The sequence below is a fragment of the Ascidiella aspersa genome, chromosome 8, assembly GCF_963924565.1.
Source record: "Ascidiella aspersa chromosome 8, kaAscAspe10.2, whole genome shotgun sequence".
Classification (NCBI taxonomy): domain Eukaryota; kingdom Metazoa; phylum Chordata; class Ascidiacea; order Phlebobranchia; family Ascidiidae; genus Ascidiella; species Ascidiella aspersa.
Window position 1 is genome coordinate 2,932,012 of NC_139454.1, and position 25,605 is coordinate 2,957,616.

The 25,605-nt window shown below is 34.5% G+C and overlaps 1 protein-coding gene across 1 annotated transcript; it reads left to right on the forward strand.

Annotated features, from left to right (window-relative positions):
* The first annotated feature begins 993 nt into the window (after positions 1 to 993).
* Positions 994 to 9,827, forward strand: LOC146135164 (transmembrane protein 185A-like). Its single transcript, XM_083395182.1, has 7 exons — positions 994 to 1,224; positions 2,487 to 2,663; positions 4,320 to 4,533; positions 5,499 to 5,668; positions 6,626 to 6,713; positions 7,566 to 7,689; positions 9,258 to 9,827. The coding sequence occupies exons 1-7, from the start codon at positions 1,187 to 1,189 to the stop codon at positions 9,521 to 9,523; spliced, it is 1,077 nt and encodes a 358-aa protein (XP_083251308.1). The 5' UTR covers positions 994 to 1,186; the 3' UTR covers positions 9,524 to 9,827.
* Positions 9,828 to 25,605: the final 15,778 nt, after the last annotated feature.

The window sequence follows — 25,605 nt, forward strand, 5'->3', positions numbered from 1 at the left end:
TTTGCCTTTATTTATGACTCTAACTTTAGATTGATTGAAAGTGTAAATTTTCCTCCATTTTAGTTAAATTTTATATAAAAAACAATCCTTTACACTGCAAGAAGTCAATGTAAAAATGTTTCATAGCTGGGACGTCACATTTGAGGCATGCCTCAAATCCTAGCTAAATCGTTTATCATGTTTTCCGAGAGAATTGGGAAAGAAAAAGGCACGCATAATGCAGTACATAGAACTTTGGTGATCTGAAGAGAGGCACAGCTTGGCACTGCCTCTCTTCGCGTATTTCAACGATTTTGAACGCTTGATATAAATAACGCAACAGAAATTGGAAATAATAATGCTTTAGGTATAGAAGTGTAAAATTTGCGGGAGAAGGAGTATGGACTACAGGAATCCATTCAAATGAAATCACCAAAAAACATGCAATGTGTACTGTACTTGAGCAAATAACATAATATTCTGATAAACATCTCTTTAATATACTCCCCTGACCGCACGTCCCTGCCTATATGAGACTGCAGTAAATAAGAAATGTACCTTGTGGACAGGAGCGTATCAAAGATGTTTGCTTAGGGGGCACTAAAATGTTCAGATATGACGTCATAAATGAATATAATAGCGTGTTGTCATACGCCTGTTGTTCTCTGGCGAGCTCTTGTGCAACCATGTAACTGAATCCAGAATATTCGGGTGAAGCAAAAAAGTTTTTTGGTTAGATCTGGAAAACTTTCAAGTATACTTGACGCCTTAGGTACATGAAAGAGCTTCACATTTTGGTCGAAAGAACGCCATTTCCAGTAACAAATATTACACGTTGTAGAAGGCAATACAGAATTAACCACTCGAAATCGAAAATCCACTTAACAAAAGCAGGTTTAGTAACTATTCTATTATTTGAAATAAATCGTGCATGACGAAATGCAGCTATTCTTGAGTTTTAGGAATTCTGAAATTAATTTTGTTATATAAATACATAATACTAAGGTATTTCAAACTTTGTTAATTGCTTTGAGGTTACTATTTCGGGGGGAAATGACAAAAAGCAGAAATTATCGAATGTTTTATAATGTGCGTTTCTTTTATAATCTGTAAAACCTGACGTATCGGATTTTTTTCTCAAGTTTTAACAAAGCAGCATCAAATTGAAATTTAAAGGCTCTTCTCTTACTTAAAGCAACGTTTCGTCATGGATTTAAAAGAAGTTTTTAAAGACTTCAATCCAAGGTAATTATCTACCAAAGTTAATTAGTTTGGCTGTGGTCTAGAATCCTACTACATTTTAGTTGGTTTTATATTGCTAGTGTTATTTGGGTGAGTGCGAGCTAGCGTTTGGTTTGGATGGGTCAAGTATTATTATTATATTCTAGGTTGAAAAGTTAAGCCTTTTTCTGCTCAGCCACGGTCGTAGCTACGCATACCGTGTAAAATTAACGTAAAAAGCGACCAGCCGCGAAAAATCAATCATTGCTAAAACGGTTTTCAGTACAGAACTTCGAATCCAACCGCGCAAACTTTACAAATAACGTTATTACAGCCGCACAAATTTTGGCAGAAATGTTATTAAACCCATGCAACGAATTGTCTCCCTCAGGCAAATCTAAGTTTTCAATCTGGTCATTGAGTATATTCAAAATTAAATCTTTGTGCACACGATAAGTAAATGTAGTGATTCAAGCTGCTAGTGTAAAGCTGTTTAATATAGACTGAAATGTGAAAACACCAAGATCGCTTGCCTTTGGTGTCAATGAACATCACTACACATGTATATGAAATCATACTTAACAACGCAGTGTGATAATATGAGGTGATCTTACTTATAAATATTTTTTTTTGGTAAAAGACCCAGCAACCAGGTTGAAAAGTAAAGCTTTTAATGAGCGCAATTTGTTCTCTGTTTGTTGATAATTCTGTAATGTCACCGACTGCGTTGTATTCCTTGTCTAATGCTACTTTGTTGAATTACATTCTGTTTGGACATCCTGATTTAATTTGCTTTGAATCTCTCATTTTATTTAACGCTGTACATGACTTTTTGTTAGCTTCTCGTAGATTTTGATGCAATTTCTTTACAGTGTCCAGTATTAATTTATTACGTGTTGTTCCTTAAAATTGTTTGTTACTCGCTGTAATTGGTGTCGCGACAAAAGGTTTTCTTCAGTCGTAAGACTGCCACCTGATTGTCGTTAAATCAATAAAAAAAAAAAAAAAAGTAAAGCCTGGTGCCCGCTTAGCCACGGTTTTTGCAACGCGTTTTATGAAAAATTGCTGTACAATGCGAACTGCATACACGCTAACAGTTTTGATTTCAGTATTTACTTTATTTTCAGCAGTGAAAATATAAAAATTAGCGGTATAGACGCACAATTTCAAGCTGCAAAATTGTCTTCCCTGCGCAATATCCAAAGTTTCCAATCTGGCTAAGCAACAAAAGAACTAAAATAATTATTTTACCTTTTTTTTAATTGTGTTTTTTTTTCATTCGGCAGCAAGTTTACCTTTTTCGCTTGTCTACTTCCACTTTCAATTCTCATTTCGCTGAAACTCAATGGGGACATCGACTGGTCAATGTGGGTTCTTTTTTCACCGCTCTGGTTCCTAAACCTGCTTGTCATCACCGGTGCTATTGGAGGGAGTGTGGTTTGGTGTAGCCATCCCGAATTTAGGTAAGCAAACTGCTGTAGTTTTGAAATTGCCAAAAAGCAGTAGACACACCTAAATAACATTACTTTATTTGGGCTGTAAGTTGTCTTTTTGCCCTTTTTTAAACTGTAGCTAGGGATGTTCAAAGTAGAATATCGAATCCTTGGATTCGAATCCAGATGAGATTCGAATCCAATTCTGCCGTTTATTTCGGGTAATTGGAACCGATATAATTTAAGGTTTTACCGCCGATTGTCGCGCCAAATTGTACAAACGCGTGTGGTAAGTTGGCCTGTCGCTGCGGCGACCAATTTATAGTGCTTGCTTTAAATGTAACCTAGTGCAGTGTCAGCGTTTTTTCGGGCGACCAATTACCGCGTCTCGCGATAACGTTCGTCTAATAATTAGGTGTCAATCAAGTATTATTGGGCGAGCGACTAACGTGCAATTTCAGGTGGGGAGTTCCCAATTTCCCTAAATGCGTTAAGTTGCAAACGTAACATTACGTTGCAAGAGGTGCTGGATGTAACCAAATGCGCTATAGGGTTACTTAAGGTTAACTTTAGGCCAATATTCAGCGAGGTTATACAGTAATGCACAGCGTAATTGTCAAGTATTCGTTAGGTCAATAGTAACTTATTCTTTGCAGTACATTATTTGACTGCATAATCGACCATTTTAGTCAAAAAAAGAAGCACGAAAACCCAACAATGCTTTAAAAACAGGGCCGAATTGCTTAAGAGTTCTGTGTGCGGTGTTGCATTGTACTCACTATTGGCAAAAATATAAGTTTTGGCAACAACCTGGACAGTGGACATGTATTACAGTTTACACAACTGCTTCAAATGACAGTTGTTAAGAATGTTAAACATATGGGAGATTTTTTTTTATTATAATGTACACATGTTAGCAAAAAATCCCTTCCCCAAACAAAATCGAGGTTAAATAATTTAATAAAATTATACTAGGATTCGATATTCTGGATTTGTTATTCTAGATTCGAAACCTATTATTCTAGAATACCTTGGGATTCTACTTTGAACATCCCTAACTGTAGCCTATTTTTTTAATCATTGTTGCAATTTTTGTTATTATTGTGTTAATAGATATCTGAGCTGTGACATTTTTCTCTGTTACTAATATTTTAGACAGAAATACTAAAATCAGATGCGATACCAAACGCCAAAGCTCAAACATAAATAATTGTTAAATGGACTTAATGGACCGGTTCTTTTTTTGCTGGTGTCATACTTTTGACTCGAGTAAGACCATGTAGAACTACTTGAGTCCCTTGTGCACATGCTCAGTACCAAATCTAAAACTTGCTCACTACCAAATCGAAAAAAAACTATTGCAGCGAATTGTAAAGGTGGAATCAGCTATGGTGTAATTTTTCCAACCATTTATTTTGAGTGGATGAATGATATGACACACCTATGGGTGGATTGTTGAAAATCGACCTTAATTTAGTTACATACATAAACAAGTAAAAAAGGGTTAATTTTATTGCCCAAGACGGACTCAGGAGTCGACCCCGGGTAATTTTTAACTGACTCCACAGCCACAGTTTTCAAATCCTTAAAGCTGGATTACCAATTCTGGGCCTCAAAAATAAGAAAACATATATATTAAACCTAAACTAGTAAACAACCACTAGAATACAATAATGCTTCACACAGGATGGAGCCGAACAGTTACACAGACTACAAGGCGATGTTGATCACAGTTGGGATGCATCTTCTCCTGCTCATGTTCGAGCTGCTCCTCTGCGACAACATCCAGGGAGGAGGGAACAGGAACATGTGGATCCTTGTCTTCACTCCACTCTTCTTCGCATCACCCATTGCTGTGGCAGCCTGCATCTGGGGATTCAAGCACGACCGCTCGCTAGAGGTAGTAATACTACTCAGTCAAGTGTTTATATTGTACTATAACTTGATGGTCTATTATCTCAGTTGCTTACATAATATACTAATATGTTTATTATTATATACAGTTTGAATTTGTAATTTTTTTTTTATATTTAAACAGAATTAACAGTCTTCATATCTTTAAATGTCTTTGAATTTAGTTACATGTTAAAATGTCGTTAAAAACTGTATGTTTTACAAAATGTTTTAATAGTTTTTAAATTTATTTTAATCGAGTTAGGGATAAATGCTGGAGGTTTAGGTGTTATTATAATTTAGTTCTTAATCTAGTTTTAATATTTTTCTGAAATGTTTCCAACTATGAAAGTATTCTAATTTTTTTCTTCTTGCATAAAACACTGCTTTCTTCAATAAAATATTAAAGCCATAATATTCAATAAAAATGTAAAAATCCAAGTGAAGATAAAAGCGATAAAACAGAAACGCGACCTCATAATTTCTTTGCGATTTCTTGGCGGTGTTTTGCTTCAGGCATTGCGATTCCCTTTTATTATAGCTGTTTTTCTTTTGCAATTTTAACTTCACTATTGGTTTACACCTGGACTGTACTGAATTGTAATTCTATTATTGATTTTTTAGACTTGCAAATAGTTTTATATTCATATATAACTACAGTGTTTTTCGTTGTGTTTACAGAAAATTAGCAGAACTGACAAAGTTGTTTTAGATCTTTTTTACAACCTTTGTGGTTTTGTTTGGATCATATGATATGATGAAATGATCAACAACTAGAAATGTCGTAGCAGGCTTAGATCCCGATATTAACAAAAATAATAATAATATTATTATTACTTTAAAACGTCTGTAAACTGTGAAATGTCGATTTTGTCGACTATCATGGCTTTAATATTTTTATTGAAATGACTAAAAAATGTGCATTGTGTTCCACTGCATTATTTTTTATTAAATTGTTTCCGCAACTTTTAGCTTGAAGTGATTCTCTCGATGAACATCCTTCTTTTCATTTTCGTCGCCCTTAGACTGGACAACATAATAACATGGGACTGGACGGCAGTGTTTATTCCCCTATGGATTGTCATGTGCCTTCCCAGCATTGCTGTACTCTACTACTTTGTGTGGACCCTAATCTTTTTTAGGTTTGTAAACAACTTTTGCTAAGGTGTGGCGTTGTATGGAGTTCTTATCAAGGTTAACTAATTTATTAAAAACATACTAGGATTCAATACTCTGAATCGTTTTTCTAGATTTAAAACCTAAAGTTCTAGAATTCCCTGGGATTCTACTTTGGTCATCCCTAGATTGGTAGAAATTTATGTGAACGGAAACTAACTGTACATGGTTATTTTGAAAAAGCCACTACCAGAATCAGTTTGCCTAATCCAGTGCTTCTCAACATTTTTTGCGGCCAAACTATTGCTTAGTGTCATCATAACAGCAAAGCTTTTGCCACCCAATGTTCTTCACTTAACTTTTAAGTATAAAGTAGACAAAACACCAACATAGCAATAGATAAGAAAAAGATAAATGTTTATTTGTTGCTACAAATGCGTTTTTTTGTTTTTGGTATACCATACCGTTATTTCTTTTAAATTTCTTGCAAGTTGTTATTACATTGCCCATGAGAATAAAATGTTTAAAAATATATCTACAATATTTTTGAATACGTTTTTCGTTTGTCCGCGATGCACTTGTCAGCCTTTCACGCCGCAACGGTAAATAAGCGCTGGTCTAATATGGTTCAAAAAGAGAGCATCAAAACTCAGCAAACCTAATTTTTATTATTTTTGAAAATTTTTCGCACTCACGTAGTTAAAATAGTTGAAAAGAATGTGAATGGACTCGTGTCTAGTTTGTCAATGGGGCGGTGGGCCGCTGGTTGCCGACCCCTTACCTAACCAAATCAAACGGTGACCCATTGGTAGGGTATGATTTTAATTGCAATATTTGGTTAAGACTTTCTATATCATCTTCTGATTTTTTATTCAAAATGTAAGCTTTATAAAGTTAAGAAACAGTTAAATAAGTAACTTGTATTTTTTGTTCAATTCTAAGCATGACCCCAATGTCGTAAAAAACAATGTTGTACTTTAAAGGTCAACTTTCCCCGAGTCAGACCGGCAGTCTCATCTTGTGATGGCAATAACATGGATACTAGTGGTGATACCATTGCTCACTTTTCAGGTATTTAGTTTCTTTCAGGTTTATCATTTTCATTTTTGTACAATGGTTTAATACAGTAGTTCTCAACCTGTGGTAAGCGTACCACTAGTGGTACGCGAAGTCATTTTTGGTGGTACGCTGTACGCAGTATGTTTTTAAGTAAAATTACTGTTTTACCAAAAGGTTAACAATTTTTTTATGGTAATAAACTAAACATTCATCGTAATGATTGTATAGTTAAATATTTTATGCTTCTTTAACGATAGAACTATTATCTTTCCGGAACATCTATGCAAACTTCTTTTATGACGTCATAGCAAAACTACAAGGGATCACAAAACTTGACTCCCAGTGTCTTGCAAGTTAAAACAGGGAAACTTTTTTGAGATTAGTGGGCCGCATGTGTTTTGAAATTTCCGGGCAAACTAATAAGCTAATCCACCCCTGTTAATAATCCTATATACATTTCGAGTAAAGTTGAGTTTTTCGACATTTTGTTGGTACGCAACAAGATCATAGAAGCTCGAGGTGGTACGCAGTGAAAAAAAGGTTGAGAACCACTGGTTTAATGCAAAATCTTCAATCTATTCTCTTTTTTTATGAACCCGCGTAAACGACAAAAAGTGTAAAAATTTTTGACTTTTCTTATGTTGGACTTTTTTCATGACCCCATTGTACACCACAAATAATGTAAAAATTGACTTTTTCATGACCCCGCGTACCCGAAATTTTTTTTTTTTAATTTCTGACTTTTTTCATAACCCCGCAGACACAACAAAATATGTAAAAATTTTTGTCTGTTTTCCCCATGTACACGACAAAGAATGGTCAAATTTTTGACTTTTTCAATTTCTTGTTGTTCATATTTTCCAGGTTCTTGTTGCTTACAAACTTGACGGTTACAGCGACCTTGCGTGGTCCCACATCTTCATTCCACTTCACATCAGTCTTCTTGCGTTAATCATCGGAACATTCGGAAGCAAAGGGGGAAATAAATGTAAGAGTTTTGTTATCCTTAAAGATTTAATGTTAAAATGTAAAACAGGTTTCTTGCTTAAACAAACCAAGATTTTTGTTTAGTAATCGAAATAACACGCTTTAATGTTTTTAACTATTTTTTTTACATTAACATAAGACGATACAAGCTCGTATCGAAATGTCCTAATCATGATGATGTAGATGTAGTCGACATTTTTGGCTTTGCAATTCATTATCAAGCTAGTATTCACATCTGTGCATAGTGTACCCAACTTTTTTATATTTATGAAATAATACGCTCTGCTGTTTTTTCTGTCTAACATTTGTTTAACGTTTTCTTTTCTTGACCAAACCAGTAGTATTGATTTTTTAGGATTTGAAATCAATGATGAGTCTTTTTTTCTTTTTCTTTTATTGATTGTCCAGCGGCATAAGCCTAATGTAATATACGAGGGATTTAAGATGTTTAGTCATTTTTAAACTCTGTTAATAGACGTATAGTGTGTAATTCAGTGGTTCTCAACCTTTTTTCTTTCGTGGCCCATTTTCGTTGCACAAAAATTCTGTGGCCCAATAATTTTTATGAAAGAACAAACTATAAAAAAGGTTTAGAACAAAACTAGCGGAGCATATATCAAAACAGATTCTTTATTCAACCGTGAGGTACTTGCTTTTGAACAATAAATTTACGTTTTTTTTACATTCCTTCCCGAACTGTTATTCCAGTACAAATAAGCATATTCACGCAGCAAAACTAAATAATTAAATCTAGCTTTTTAAAATTGGTCTGTGGCCCACCTCAAAAGTTTCCCACTGGTTGAGAACCGCTGGTCTAATTGTAAATCATAAAATAAGGTGGAACTGTTTAACCACAAATTATATTAAAATGTTTCAAAATTAAGACAAACTTCCGCACAACCGTGCTTTCCAGGTTTTCTACTTTGGCCTGCTGCATTACAATTTGTCGTAAAACAGCGCCACCTGATTACCAGTTTAAATTCGTTTTTTTTACTTTTATGTCAAGTAAAATACAGCAAATAACGACCTAACATCAAATAAGTACAACCGAACGAAATGTCGGTAAGATTCTGAGTTTTTTCAGACATTCTCTAAGACGCTCTAATTGGTATAATTTTGGATTCGGAATTATTCTAGACATCTAGATCTAAATTGGATTCGATTTTCCAGATCAAGATTTACTGATCTGTTTCAAAAACATACCTTGCCATGTTTTTCCTTCTAACATCCACTTGTTCAATCCGAATTACTATTGGATTTGAAAGTGCAGTTTATCAGCCATTGGTGTTTATTACCCATTTTATAATCCATTTTTGTGTTGCAATATAGACAGTTTCTCATTGGCACATTGTGGCTCTTCCCATAGGAGCCCCGAAAAACTCGCTTTCCGTCGACAAAACTTTCCTTTTTTTTTAACTCTCTTTCGTTCTCTCGATTTTTCATTGTTGATTTTCGAAACCCACTCTTTCTATAAAATCCCCTTTTTTCTTTCTTTACTGTTAAAGCTCTCACTTTTCATTAACGAAACTTGCCTTTTTCGCTCAAACTCTCTCTCGTTCTCTCGCCCAGGGTGGTTCGGTATTCGCGTCGACTTCTGCCAGTTCACGCTCGAGCGGTGCCCGTTCATGCGTATTTACGGCAACATATCCTACAAGTTTCCGACGCAGGACGAACAGGGGTCACCGGAAGACGGCGCCGGTTCGCCCAGACGCCCCGACTCGCACCTGTACGGCGCCACTGGAACCAAGGACGGCGCCCTGAAGCGTGTGGCGGCGCCGGGTTTCGGAAAAGGGGATTCTGTGGTACCGGTAGTGGCCATCGATTCGCCCGACTGAAAAATAGAGGAATTTTTTGTCGCGTTGATTTAAATCGCAAAAACAATTCAAGGAAGTTGTTTTTTTGCCCTTCGTGCAGAAAACCTAATAACAAGAAACGAGATATCAAAACATTTCACGCGCTACTTTATGGCTTGATATAACTCGGTAAGGTGTTTATAAACACGAAGATTATTCGCCGCCTTAGTGTGTGCCAACTTGACGAAGCTTGTTTTTGCTGATCCTTCCGGATTTGATATATACACGTTCATGGCACTCTCGAAACGGATTCGAGCAGATTTACCAAGAGCTTCCCAAGTGTTTTTTTTTTCACTTTGCCAAGTTCAGCTGAACACGTGGAACTAGTTCTAACCGTTCTATGAGGCCTAATTGATATAATAGTGAATAAGAAGTAATCAACTCAAAAAAATTGCTTAATCAAAAATCAAACGTGTTTGCACTGAATGTTTTAGGGGTACGCGGTAAAAAAAATATGAACCCCTGGGTGAGACCGGCAAGGATTAAGTTTAGTTTCAGGAAAATTATCATCATTTTGTCTATAAAAAAAACGGCACTGCTGTACTATCGTTTTTTTGTGTTAACATTGTGTTCTTTTCACTATTTTGTTTTTAATTTAAATGTTCAACATTAGCTCGGAGCTTCGCAACAAGTTCGTTAGCGTTTTTTTTTTCGCTTTTAAAAGTCCGCTGCCAACCACGATCGACTATAGGCACCAAAAGTAGCAAAGTCAAATCCACCTGTCTGCTTGTTTCATAGCCTAAGCCTTGGCCAGTGCTTCTCAACTTTTTTTCGCGGTGACCCAAATATTAAGCGTAAGTATGACGATAAGCTTTGGCGACCCAATTGTTTTTCTTGTAAGCGAAATAAAAACTAACTTCTTGTAGGCGAACAAAAAATAGACATTAGCATGAGCATAAATAATTTCAAATTTTAATAATTATTATAAGACATTATTCGCATTGCTTCCTTAATTTCCTTAGGTGAAAAATTTCGATTTGAACCAATCTCAATTAGTTTAAACATGTGACTAGTGCGGTCGGCGACCCAACCAAATCAAACCGCGACCCATAGGTTGAGAAGCACTGTCCTAAGGAGTAAACTTGTCATTGCAGACAAAATTTCGCTTGCAAAATCATTGTGTTTCGTGACATTTTCGAAGCTTCCTTTCCTAGTAAAAACGCAATTCCTATAAGATTCATTTTTTTTTTTTCTAACAGGCAACAACCGGACCTTAATAATTTAAAGCAACTCTACGTAAATTGTGCGATACATTTTGGAGTTTATCATTGTGAAATCTCAATGCCGATATTGCTTAAAAACGTTTTTAAAGTAGCTCTTAATAACTGTTATGTTGTGCAGACAAGCCGGACAGTTATTTAACTACTTGTGGTGAACCTTTAAATGTTAGATCTGTGCTTTTTCCTAAAACATTTGACAACAATTTAAGCCGCATACTAACAAATACTACTTAAATGTTACTGACTTTCAGCCAGCAATTGATGATATTCCTTCTATTTTGTACTTCATACTTATTTTTTTAACACGATGGAAGGCTTGATTGTTGGTTTCCAACACCTTAGCGCTAAAAACGATACTAATGTATTTATTTCTTGAACATAGCAGCGTTTTTTCATTCTGCTTTACTGAGTTACAAATACCTTTTTGCCTGAATACGTTGTTGACATTTACTTTGTTAAATTTAGAATCGTTTGTCTTTCAAACTTGCGCTTCGCGTCTTGGCCCGCTTTTATTTCAACCGCGTTTTTTCTGTGCACTAACCAGGCTAAAGATGAAAGCGTACTCTGCGTTACACATTAAAGCACTGTTGCAATGTACATCTCAACCATATCAGAGGCGTGTAATTGGCGTGTGACTTAAAACTCCTAAGCTTTGTCTGCTGTTACCGGTTTAATTTGAGCAGGTTTTGACCAAACTAAAATTGTTGATATAGTTTTTATAATTGTTAAGGCAGTTAAAAGTATAGAAACAAGATGTGTTTCCATCACGCTAACATACAACTGTTATCGAAAGGTCTGAAAACTTGTGTGCAATGTAGATCTCAACCTTAGCAGAGTTACAGAGGCGTGTATTTGGCGTGTGCCGTAAAACTCTTGGATCGTGTCTCTACTGATTTTAGTTTTGGATATTTTTTGTCCGATAATTCAAACTGTTAGATACATTATTATAGTATAATGATGAAAATAACGGCCCAAATAGACGTTAAAAGCGACATGCTTTATTTTCAAACGTTTCGGCAATTTCTAATGTTTTTTCTAATGGGCCTTTATTTTCATGATTAAACTTATGAACAGATCCGTATATAGTGTTCCAAAATATTATAGTAGATACGACAAAAAGTAAAGAAAATATATATACGAACACGATTTGTTTCGTTAGGCCAGTGATGTTAGCAAATCATTTTAAAAAGACTTTTGAAAAAAAGAATGAGTTGTAGTTCAGTCATTTGTGAAATAACCCAAGTTCAAAGTCAAGTATTTAAATGAAGTACCAAGTTCCCGTCTATGTCATGAGCTGCTCTAGTCTAGTCATTATTAAAGCAAGTCCAGACACTGATATAATAATAATTAGAGATCATTACAATTTGGTAAACGAATTAGGAACAATAATTCAATTAAAAATAACAAAATCTACGTGTTGCTAATTTAATTCTTATACGTGCGAAACTTGAGATAATTATTTCAATATTATAATAAAATGTTGAATGAAAACATTTCAATTCAAACCAAGCCATTTGACTCAAATGACCAACTAAGGGCATCTGTCTAAAAAGTCAAAAATAAAAAGTCGAAAAACTATTGGTTTAATTATAACGCTAGAGTATCATTCAATTATTACCGAAAGATAAAACCAGTTAAAAATGGTTACACCAATGGCAGTGGTTTCGGAAAAAAATGGCGATTACCTAATTGCATTTTTCCGCAAAGGTTTCGTGATAACACAGATGTTCATGACATTCTCATCTTGTTCGCAATCATGGTCAGTGGTCACCAATAGTTGCACACAGTGATTTATTAAGGGACCGAAACGGTCCCCCAAATTTCTCCAGCGGTTTCCCAAATTTTGGACTTGCAACTTTTTGGTATTTAAATGAAACACTTGCGGTCTCTTAAAACTACTTAGCGGTCATCCAAACCAAACCTTAAAAAACCCTGGTTGCACAAACGCTAACAAGAAACGGCAACCCCTTTTTTAAGTTTGACTACTTTCTCGCAAAATTAGTGGTTGCCGAACATTCAATACATTAGCTCAGCCATGTCTTCGAATGTGTTAAAAGAGCACAAACAGGCGGATCTAGGATTTTTTTATTTGTAAAAATGAATGTTTATAGGTATGACGTATAACGCGACATCATAAAACAATTATCTTAACAGCATTTGTTGTTTTCGAGCCAACTCTTGCGCAAGCATAACACTGAAATCTACAGGCTAGTTGCGCAAAGCGCAAAATGGATTTACAAGAGTATAATTATGTAATCACAACGCTTAATTTCATTGCTACTGTATTTTCTCTTGGCATACTTATTGACTTGTAAATACTTTATTAGTTAACAGTGTGGCCAACCTTCCGGAACCCACCGAACGTCACTTGTCGTATTTTCCGCTATAGGCCTATTCGTTAAATTGCAATAAATGGGCTTTAAATTTTCGGCGTAAATTATCTTTTAAAATTATTCCATTGCTTTTCGAAAAAAATGAAAATATATAATTTTTCGTTATTTTCTTTTGTCAACTGGGCTGTATTTTTTTTATTCTTAAGTCGTATTTTGTTACCATGTTATTTGCGCATTCTTCTTTTCTATAGTCTTCATCGGCAGTAGATATATTTGTACAATCATTGTCTTTTTAATATGTTGAAAATGAATGAAAACTTACTTAAATCGTTCATAAAATGCTATTAACTTCTGTATGGGCTTTGATATTCTTACTACGTCCTACTAAAACCTACAGCCATTATGCTCCAATATTTGTTCATCGTTTCGCAGAAGCTTCTGTAAATAAACTGTACTTACAGCAGGGTCTGGTCTCGTATGTATGAGGTTTGTTATGCTTTCCAGTAATAAACTGACAGGTAGGATCTGCAAAGAAGGCCTAGAGTCTAAAGGTATTTTACAATAATAGGTTTGTGCAAGGTTATCGGTCAGTAATTGGCCTCCCGAAAAGGCGCTAACGTCACATATGGCTGTATTTAAAGCTACAGTCACAGTAATTGTTTCGCCACAGAGATGAGCTTCTGTAAATAAACTGTACTTAGAGCAGGGTCTGATCTCGTTATGTATAAGGTTTTGTATGTTTCCCAGTTTTGTTTTCGTTATAATAAAATTCATTATTTATGTGCTGATTAATAACTTCAGCTATTCTTAGTTTTTACAAATATGCAAATATATATAGGACGACAATTTACAAATATATATAGGACGGCAAACGGTCTGTTTCAATTTTAAAAACAAAGTTGACTATAAAAACAGTTGTCGAACACACAGTGTATCAGCCAGGTGCGTGGAATATGTTTTGAAACGAGAAAATTTGTCATGGGCTAGAGATTTATTGTTGCAAAACAAAATTTTCTGTCCGATGAACAATATTTCATGACCAGAATTTAAACTAAATTATGATATGTGGTGTAAATATTTAATAATAAAATAAACTTAATTGAATTGTGCTAATTTTAATATAAAGTTATTAACTTTTTGGAATTTTCAACAAAAAACGGTTAGCACAGCCTTAAACTGGTTTAATCAAGAATTTGGGGCAATTTGAAGCAAAAGAGATTTTCGGTAAAATTTTTTTTCATTCTGCTTTACTGAGTTACAAATACCTTTTTGCCTGAATACGTTGTTGACATTTACTTTGTTAAATTTAGAATCGTTTGTGTTTCAAACTTGCGCTTCGCGTCTTGGCCCGCTTTTATTTCAACCGCATTTTTTCTGTGCACTAACCAGGCTAAAGAAGAAAGCGTACTCTGCGTTACACGAAAATTTGGCAAGGCTATAGACTTGGTGTTTCTTTAGATTTTAGACGATTTTCAAAAAATCCAATTTTTATGGGGAATTTACCGGAATTTTCAACAAAAACCGGTTCGAACAGCCTTAAACTGGTTTAATCAAGAATTTGGGGCAATTAGAAGCAGAAACGTTTTTCGGTAAAATTGCAAAATTTGGCAAGGCTGTAGCCTTGGTGTTTTTTAGATTTTTGACGGTTTTCGGAAAATCCAATTTTTATGGAGAATTTACCGGAATTTTCAACAAAAACCGGTTAGAACAGCCTTAAACTGGTTTAATCAAGAATTTGGGGCAATTAGAAGCAGAAACGTTTTTCGGTAAAATTGGAAAATTTGGCAAGGCTGTAGCCTTGGTGTTTTTTCGATTTTTGACGGTTTTCGGAAAATCCAATTTTCATGGGGAATTTACCGGAATTTTCAACAAAAACCGGTTAGAACAGCCTTAAAATGGTTTAATCAAGAATTTGGGGCAATTAGAAGCAAGAAAGCTTTTCGGTAAAATTGGAAAATTTGGCAAGGCGATAGCCTTGGTGTTTTTTCTATTTTTGACGGTTTTCAGAAAATCCAATTTTTGCGGGGAATTTACCGGAATTTTCAACAAAAACCGGTTAGAACAGCCTTAAACTGGTTTAATAAAGAATTTGGGGCAATTAGAAGCAAAAACGTTTTTGGGTAAAATTGGAAAATTTGGCAAGGCGATAGCCTTGGTGTTTTTTTCGATTTTTGACGGTTTTCAGAAAATCCAATTTTTATGGGGAATTTACCGGAATTTTCAAAAAAAAACGGTTAGAACCGCCTTAAACTGGTTTAATCAAGAATTTGGGGCAATTAGAAGCAAAAAAGTTTTTTGGTAAAATTGGAAAATTTGGCAAGGCTGTAGCCTTGGTTTTTCTTCGATTTTTGACGATTTTCAGAAAATCCAATTTTTACGGGGAATTTACCGGAATTTTCAACAAAAAACGGTTAGAACAGCCTTAAACTGGTTTAATAAAAAATTTGGGGCAATTAGAAGCAAGAAAGTTTTTCGGTAAAATTGGAAAATTTGGCAAGGCGATAGCCTTGGTGTTTCTTCGATTTTTGACGATTTTCAGAAAATCCAATTTTTATGGGGAATTTACCGGAATTTTCAACAAAAACCGGTTAGAACAGCCTTAAACTGGTTTAATCAAGAAATGGGGCAATTAGAAGCAGAAACGTTTTTCGGTAAAATTGGAAAATTTGGCAAGGCTGTTGCCTTGGTGTTTCTTCGATTTTTGACGATTTTCAGAAAATCCAATTTTTATGGGGAATTTACCGGAATTTTCAACAAAAACCGGTTAGAACAGCCTTAAACTGGTTTAATAAAAAATTTGGGGCAATTAGAAGCAGAAACGTTTTTCGGTAAAATTGCAAAATTTGGCAAGGCTAGCCTTGGTGTTTTTTAGATTTTTGACGGTTTTCGGAAAATCCAATTTTTATGGAGAATTTACCGGAATTTTCAACAAAAACCGGTTAGAACAGCCTTAAACTGGTTTAATCAAGAATTTGGGGCAATTAGAAGCAGAAACGTTTTTCGGTAAAATTGGAAAATTTGGCAAGGCTGTAGCCTTGGTGTTTTTTCGATTTTTGACGGTTTTCGGAAAATCCAATTTTCATGGGGAATTTACCGGAATTTTCAAAAAAAAACGGTTAGAACAGCCTTAAACTGGTTTAATCAAGAATTTGGGGCAATTAGAAGCAAGAAAGCTTTTCGGTAAAATTGGAAAATTTGGCAAGGCGATAGCCTTGGTGTTTCTTCAAATTTTTGACGGTTTTCAGAAAATCCAATTTTTACGGGGAATTTACCGGAATTTTCAACAAAAACCGGTTAGAACAGCCTTAAACTGGTTTAATAAAAAATTTGGGGCAATTAGAAGCAAGAAAGTTTTTCGGTAAAATTGGAAAATTTGGCAAGGCTAGCCTTGGTGTTTTTTAGATTTTTGACGGTTTTCAAAAAATCCAATTTTTATGGGGAATTTGCCGGAATTTTCAACAAAAACCGGTTAGAACAGCCTTAAACTGGTTTAATCAAGAATTTGGGGCAATTAAAAGCAATAACGCTTTTGGGTTAAATTGGAAATTTGGCAAGACTTGAGCCTTGGTGGTTTTTAGATTTTTGACGGTTTTCAAAAAATCCAATTTTTATGGGGAATTTACCGGAATTTTTAACAAAAACCGGTTAGAACAGCCTTAAACTGGTTTAATCAAGAATTTGGGGCAATTAGAAGCAGAAACGTTTTTCGGTAAAATTGGAAAATTTGGCAAGGCTATTAGCCTTGGTGTTTTTTAGATTTTTGACGGTTTTCCGAAAATCCAATTTTTATGGAGAATTTACCGGAATTTTCAACAAAAACCGGTTAGAACAGCCTTAAAATGGTTTAATCAAGAATTTGGGGCAATTAGAAGCAAGAAAGCTTTTCGGTAAAATTGGAAAATTTGGCAAGGCGATTGCCTTGGTGTTTTTTCTATTTTTGACGGTTTTCAGAAAATCCAATTTTTACGGGGAATTTACCGGAATTTTCAACAAAAACCGGTTAGAACAGCCTTAAACTGGTTTAATCAAGAATTTGGGGCAATTAGAAGCAAAAACGTTTTTGGGTAAAATTGGAAAATTTGGCAAGGCTATATAGCCTTGGTGTTTTTTCGATTTTTGACGATTTTCAGAAAATCCAATTTTTATGGGGAATTTACCGTAACTTTCAACAAAAACCGGTTAGAACCGCTTTAAACTGGTTTAATCCAGAATTTGGGGCAATTAGAAGCAAAAAAGTTTTTTGGTAAAATTGGAAAATTTGGCAAGGCGATAGCCTTGGTGTTTTTTCGATTTTTGACTATTTTTAGAAAATCCAATTTTTATGGGGAATTTACCGGAATTTTCAACAAAAACCGGTTAGAACAGCCTTAAACTGGTTTAATCAAGAATTTGGGGCAATTAGAAGCAAACAAGTTTTTCGGTAAAATTGGAAAATTTGGCAAGGCTGTAGCCTTGGTTTTTCTTCGATTTTTGACTATTTTTAGAAAATCCAATTTTTATGGGGAATTTACCGGAATTTTCAACAAAAACCGGTTAGAACAGCCTTAAACTGGTTTAATAAAAAATTTGGGGCAATTAGAAGCAGAAACGTTTTGGGGTAAAATTGCAAAATTTGGCAAGGCTATAGCCTTGGTGTTTTTTCTATTTTTGACGGTTTTCAGAAAATCCAAGTTTTACGGTGAATTTACCGGAATTTTCAACAAAAACCGGTTAGAACAGCCTTAAACTGGTTTAATCAAGAATTTGGGGCAATTAGAAGCAAAAACGTTTTTGGGTAAAATTGGAAAATTTGGCAAGGCGATAGCCTTGGGATTTTTGACGATTTTCATGAAAATCCAATTTTTATGCGGAATTTACCGTAACTTTCAACAAAAACCGGTTAGAACCGCCTTAAACTGGTTTAATCATGAATTTGGGGCAATTAGAAGCAAAAACGTTTTTGGGTAAAATTGGAAAATTTGGCCAGGCGATAGCCTTGGTGTTTTTTCGATTTTTGACGGTTTTCAGAAAATCCAATTTTTACGGGGAATTTACCGGAATTTTCAACAAAAACCGGTTAGAACAGCCTTAAACTGGTTTAATAAAAAATTTAGGGCAATTAGATGCAAGAAAGTTTTTCGGTACAATTGGAAAATTTGGCAAGGCGATAGCCTTGGTGTTTTTTCGATTTTTGACTATTTTTAGAAAATCCAATTTTTATGGGGAATTTACCGGAATTTTCAACAAAAACCGGTTAGAACAGCCTTAAACTGGTTTAATCAAGAATTTGGGGCAATTAGAAGCAAAAAAGTTTTTCGGTAAAATTGGAAAATTTGGCAAGGCGATAGCCTTGGTGTTTTTTCGATTTTTGACGGTTTTCAGAAAATCCAATTTTTACGGGGAATTTACCGGAATTTTCAACAAAAACCGGTTAGAACAGCCTTAAACTGGTTTAATCACGAATTTGGGGCAATTAGAAGCAAAAACGTTTTTGGGTAAAATTGCAAAATTTGGCAAGGCTAGTGCCTTGGTGTTTTTTCGATTTTTGACGATTTTCAGAAAATCCAATTTTTATGGGGAATTTACCGTAACTTTCAACAAAAACCGGTTAGAACAGCCTTAAACTGGTTTAATCAAGAAATGGGGCAATTAGAAGCAAAAAAGTTTTTCGGTAAAATTGGAAAATTTGGCAAGGCTGTAGCTTTGGTGTTTCTTCGATTTTTGACGATTTTCAGAAAATCCAATTTTTATGGGGAATTTTCCGGAATTGTCAACAAAAACCGGTTAGAACAGCCTTAAACTGGTTTAATAAAAAATTTGGGGCAATTAGAAGCAAAAAAGTTTTTCGGTAAAATTGGAAAATTTGGCAAGGCGATAGCCTTGGTGTTTCTTCGATTTTTGACGATTTTCAGAAAATCCAATTTTTATGGGGAATTTACCGTAACTTTCAACAGAAACCGGTTAGAACCGCCTTAAACTGGTTTAATCATGAATTTGGGGCAATTAGAACAAAAAAGTTTTTCGGTAAAATTGGAAAATTTGGCAAGGCTATGGCCTTGGTGTTTTTTCGATTTTTGACGGTTTTCAGAAAATCCAATTTTTACGGAGAATTTACCGGAATTTTCAACAAAAACCGGTTAGAACAGCCTTAAACTGGTTTAATCAAGAATTTGGGGCAATTAGAAGCAAAAACGTTTTTGGGTAAAATTGGAAAATTTGGCAAGGCTATATAGCCTTGGTGTTTTTTCGATTTTTGACGATTTTCAGAAAATCCAATTTTTATGGGGAATTTACCGGAATTTTCAACAAAAACCGGTTAGAACAGCCTTAAACTGGTTTAATCAAGAATTTGGGGCAATTAGAAGCAAACAAGTTTTTCGGTAAAATTGGAAAATTTGGCAAGGCTGTAGCCTTGGTTTTTCTTCGATTTTTGACTATTTTTAGAAAATCCAATTTTTATGGGGAATTTACCGGAATTTTCAACAAAAACCGGTTAGAACCGCCTTAAACTGGTTTAATCAAGAATTTGGGGCAATTAGAAGCAAAAAAGTTTTTCGGTAAAATTGGAAAATTTGGCAAGGCGATAGCCTTGGTGTTTCTTCGATTTTTGACGATTTTCAGAAAATCCAATTTTTATGGGGAATTTACCGTAACTTTCAACAGAAACCGGTTAGAACCGCCTTAAACTGGTTTAATCATGAATTTGGGGCAATTAGAACAAAAAAGTTTTTCGGTAAAATTGGAAAATTTGGCAAGGCTATGGCCTTGGTGTTTTTTCGATTTTTGACGGTTTTCAGAAAATCCAATTTTTACGGGGAATTTACCGGAATTTTCAACAAAAACCGGTTAGAACAGCCTTAAACTGGTTTAATCAAGAATTTGGGGCAATTAGAAGCAAAAACGTTTTTGGGTAAAATTGGAAAATTTGGCAAGGCTGTAGCTTTGGTGTTTCTTCGATTTTTGACGATTTTCAGAAAATCCAATTTTTATGGGGAATTTTCCGGAATTTTCAACAAAAACCGGTTAGAACAGCCTTAAACTGGTTTAATAAAAAATTTGGGGCAATTAGAAGCAAGAAAGTTTTTCGGTAAAATTGGAAAATTTGGCAAGGCTATGGCCTTGGTGTTTTTTCGATTTTTGACGGTTTTCAGAAAATCCAATTTTTACGGGGAATTTACCGGAATTTTCAACAAAAACCGGTTAGAACAGCCTTAAACTGGTTTAATCAAAAATTTGGGGCAGTTAGAAGCAAGAAAGTTTTTCGGTAAAATTGGAAAATTTGGCAAAGCCTTGGTGTTTTTTCGATTTTTGACGATTTTTAGAAAATCCAATTTTTATGGGGAATTTTCAACAAAAACCGGTTAGAACAGCCTTAACCTGGTTTAATCCAGAATTTGGGGCAATTAGAAGCAAAAAAGTTTTTTGGTAAAATTGGAAAATTTGGCAAGGCGATAGCCTTGGTGTTTTTTCGATTCTTGACTATTTTTAGAAAATTCAATTTTTATGGGGAATTTACCGGAATTTTCAACAAAAACCGGTTAGAACAGTCTTAAACTGGTTTAATCAAGAATTTGGGGCAATTAGAAGCAAACAAGTTTTTCGGTAAAATTGGAAAATTTGGCAAGGCTGTAGCCTTGGTTTTTCTTCGATATTTGACTATTTTTAGAAAATCCAATTTTTATGGGGAATTTACCGGAATTTTCAACAAAAACCGGTTAGAACAGCCTTAAACTGGTTTAATCAAGAATTTGGGGCAATTAGAAGCAAAAACGTTTTTGGGTAAAATTGGAAAATTTGGCAAGGCGATAGCCTTGGTGTTTCTTCGATTTTTGACGATTTTCATGAAAATCCAATTTTTATGGGGAATTTACCGTAACTTTCAACAAAAACCGGTTAGAACCGCCTTAAACTGGTTTAATCATGAATTTGGGGCAATTAGAACAAAAAAGTTTTTCGGTAAAATTGGAAAATTTGGCAAGGCTATAGCCTTGGTGTTTTTTCGATTTTTGACGGTTTTCAGAAAATCCAATTTTTACGGGGAATTTACCGGAATTTTCAACAAAAACCGGTTAGAACAGCCTTAAACTGGTTTAATCAAGAATTTGGGGCAATTAGAAGCAAAAACGTTTTTGGGTAAAATTGGAAAATTTGGCAAGGCGATAGCCTTGGTGTTTCTTCGATTTTTGACGATTTTCATGAAAATCCAATTTTTATGGGGAATTTACCGTAACTTTCAACAAAAACCGGTTAGAACCGCCTTAAACTGGTTTAATCATGAATTTGGGGCAATTAGAACAAAAAAGTTTTTCGGTAAAATTGGAAAATTTGGCAAGGCTATAGCCTTGGTGTTTTTTCGATTTTTGACGGTTTTCAGAAAATCCAATTTTTACGGGGAATTTACCGGAATTTTCAACAAAAACCGGTTAGAACAGCCTTAAACTGATTTAATAAAAAATTTAGGGCAATTAGATGCAAGAAAGTTTTTCGGTACAATTGGAAAATTTGGCAAGGCGATAGCCTTGGTGTTTTTTCGATTTTTGACTATTTTTAGAAAATCCAATTTTTATGGGGAATTTACCGGAATTTTCAACAAAAACCGGTTAGAACAGCCTTAAACTGGTTTAATCAAGAATTTGGGGCAATTAGAAGCAAAAAAGTTTTTCGGTAAAATTGGAAAATTTGGCAAGGCGATAGCCTTGGTGTTTTTTCGATTTTTGACGGTTTTCAGAAAATCCAATTTTTACGGGGAATTTACCGGAATTTTCAACAAAAACCGGTTAGAACAGCCTTAAACTGGTTTAATAAAAAATTTGGGGCAATTAGAAGCAAAAAAGTTTTTCGGTAAAATTGGAAAATCTGGCAAGGCGATAGCCTTGGTGTTTCTTCGATTTTTGACGATTTTCAGAAAATCCAATTTTTATGGGGAATTTACCGTAACTTTCAACAGAAACCGGTTAGAACCGCCTTAAACTGGTTTAATCATGAATTTGGGGCAATTAGAACAAAAAAGTTTTTCGGTAAAATTGGAAAATTTGGCAAGGCTATATAGCCTTGGTGTTTTTTCGATTTTTGACGATTTTCAGAAAATCCAATTTTTATGGGGAATTTACCGGAATTTTCAACAAAAACCGGTTAGAACAGCCTTAAACTGGTTTAATCAAGAAATGGGGCAATTAGAAGCAAACAAGTTTTTCGGTAAAATTGGAAAATTTGGCAAGGCTGTAGCTTTGGTGTTTCTTCGATTTTTGACGATTTTCAGAAAATCCAATTTTTATGGGGAATTTTCCGGAATTTTCAACACAAACCGGTTAGAACAGCCTTAAACTGGTTTAATAAAAAATTTGGGGCAATTAGAAGCAGAAACGTTTTGGGGTAAAATTGCAAAATTTGGCAAGGCTATAGCCTTGGTGTTTTTTCTATTTTTGACGGTTTTCAGAAAATCCAAGTTTTACGGTGAATTTACCGGAATTTTCAACAAAAACCGGTTAGAACAGCTTTAAACTGGTTTAATCAAGAATTTGGGGCAATTAGAAGCAAAAAAGTTTTTCGGTAAAATTGGAAAATTTGGCAAGGCGATAGCCTTGGTGTTTTTTCGATTTTTGACTATTTTCAGAAAATCCAATTTTTACGGGGAATTTACCGGAATTTTCAACAAAAACCGGTTAGAACAGCCTTAAACTGGTTCAATCAAGAATTTGGGGCAATTAGAAGCAAAAAAGTTTTTTGGTAAAATTGGAAAATTTGGCAAGGCTGTGTAGCCTTGGTGTTTTTTCGATTTTTGACTATTTTTAGAAAATCCAATTTTTATGGGGAATTTACCGGAATTTTCAACAAAAACCGGTTAGAACAGCCTTAAACTGGTTTAATCAAGAATTTGGGGCAATTAGAAGCAAAAAAGTTTTTCGGTAAAATTGGAAAATTTGGCAAGGCTGTAGCCTTGGTGTTTCTTCGATTTTTGACGATTTTCAGAAAATCCAATTTTTATGGGGAATTTACCGGAATTTTCAACAAAAACCGGTTAGAACAGCCTTAAACTGGTTTAATCAAGAATTTGGGGCAATTAGAAACAAAAAAGTATTTCAGTTAAATTGAAAATTTGGCAAGGCTGTAGCCTTGGTGTTTCTTCGATTTTTGACGATTTTCAGAAAATCCAATTTTTATGGGGAATTTACCGTAACTTTCAACAGAAACCGGTTAGAACCGCCTTAAACTGGTTTAATCATGAATTTGGGGCAATTAGAACAAAAAAGTTTTTCGGTAAAATTGGAAAATTTGGCAAGGCTATGGCCTTGGTGTTTTTTCGATTTTTGACGGTTTTCAGAAAATCCAATTTTTACGGGGAATTTACCGAAATTTTCAACAAAAACCGGTTAGAACAGCCTTAAACTGGTTTAATCAAGAATTTGGGGCAATTAGAAGCAAAAACGTTTTTGGGTAAAATTGGAAAATTTGGCAAGGCTATATAGCCTTGGTGTTTTTTCGATTTTTGACGATTTTCAGAAAATCCAATTTTTATGGGGAATTTACCGGAATTTTCAACAAAAACCGGTTAGAACAGCCTTAAACTGGTTTAATCAAGAATTTGGGGCAATTAGAAGCAAACAAGTTTTTCGGTAAAATTGGAAAATTTGGCAAGGCTGTAGCCTTGGTTTTTCTTCGATTTTTGACTATTTTTAGAAAATCCAATTTTTATGGGGAATTTACCGGAATTTTCAACAAAAACCGGTTAGAACAGCCTTAAACTGGTTTAATAAAAAATTTGGGGCAATTAGAAGCAGAAACGTTTTGGGGTAAAATTGCAAAATTTGGCAAGGCTATATAGCCTTGGTGTTTTTTCTATTTTTGACGGTTTTCAGAAAATCCAAGTTTTACGGTGAATTTACCGGAATTTTCAACAAAAACCGGTTAGAACCGCCTTAAACTGGTTTAATCAAGAATTTGGGGCAATTAGAAGCAAAAAAGTTTTTCGGTAAAATTGGAAAATTTGGCAAGGCGATAGCCTTGGTGTTTCTTCGATTTTTGACGATTTTCAGAAAATCCAATTTTTATGGGGAATTTACCGTAACTTTCAACAGAAACCGGTTAGAACCGCCTTAAACTGGTTTAATCATGAATTTGGGGCAATTAGAACAAAAAAGTTTTTCGGTAAAATTGGAAAATTTGGCAAGGCTATGGCCTTGGTGTTTTTTCGATTTTTGACGGTTTTCAGAAAATCCAATTTTTACGGGGAATTTACCGGAATTTTCAACAAAAACCGGTTAGAACAGCCTTAAACTGGTTTAATCAAGAATTTGGGGCAATTAGAAGCAAAAACGTTTTTGGGTAAAATTGGAAAATTTGGCAAGGCTATATAGCCTTGGTGTTTTTTCGATTTTTGACGATTTTCAGAAAATCCAATTTTTATGGGGAATTTACCGGAATTTTCAACAAAAACCGGTTAGAACAGCCTTAAAATGGTTTAATCCAGAATTTGGGGCAATTAGAAGCAAAAAAGTTTTTTGGTAAAATTGGAAAATTTGGCAAGGCGATAGCCTTGGTGTTTTTTCGATTTTTGACTATTTTTAGAAAATCCAATTTTTATGGGGAATTTACCGGAATTTTCAACAAAAACCGGTTAGAACAGCCTTAAACTGGTTTAATCAAGAATTTGGGGCAATTAGAAGCAAACAAGTTTTTCGGTAAAATTGGAAAATTTGGCAAGGCTGTAGCCTTGGTGTTTTTTCTATTTTTGACGGTTTTCAGAAAATCCAAGTTTTACGGTGAATTTACCGGAATTTTCAACAAAAACCGGTTAGAACAGCCTTAAACTGGTTTAATCAAGAATTTGGGGCAATTAGAAGCAAAAACGTTTTTGGGTAAAATTGGAAAATTTGGCAAAGCCTTGGTGTTTTTTCGATTTTTGACGATTTTCAGAAAATCCAATTTTTATGGGGAATTTTCAACAAAAACCGGTTAGAACAGCCTTAACCTGGTTTAATCAAGAATTTGGGGCAATTAGAAGCAAAAACGTTTTTGTGTAAAAGTGGAAAATTTGGCAAAAATTGGAAAATTTGGCAAAAATTGGAAAATTTGGTCTTGGTGTTTTTTCGATTTTTTTTTTCACTTTTAGAAAATCCAATTTTTATATTTTAAATGGGCTACTTAAGATATTTCCTTTGAAAGCATTTTTAGAAATGCCTTTGAAAGTTTTATATGATACATTTTTTTAATATTTTTATGTCTTTTAAATTTTTGTTTTTCCTTCTTTAGCATGCCCACTTTCTATCTTCCTTAATTTTTTTTTTTTAAATGAAACCTCATAGTTTGTTTAATAATTGCTGTGCCTTATCCTACGAATTTATAGTCACGTTTGCAGTTCTAATTTATTTTGAATTGACATTGCGAACCAGTTAGTCAAACGTATCAAAAGGAGGACGCGAATGAAGCACAAACATCATAAAAAAACGATCGTCGTTTGTACAAAACTGAATCAAATGATAATAGGCGAGTAGTTTGAGGCAAATAGATTCATACAACACTTCGGAACACAAGG

Coding starts and splice junctions, on each gene's coding strand:
- LOC146135164 (XM_083395182.1), top strand. CDS start 1,187: ATGGATTTAAAAGAAGTTTTTAAAGACTTCAATCCAAG. Junction 1,225..2,486: donor TTTAAAGACTTCAATCCAAG/GTAATTATCTAC, acceptor TTCATTCGGCAG/CAAGTTTACCTTTTTCGCTT. Junction 2,664..4,319: donor TGTAGCCATCCCGAATTTAG/GTAAGCAAACTG, acceptor TGCTTCACACAG/GATGGAGCCGAACAGTTACA.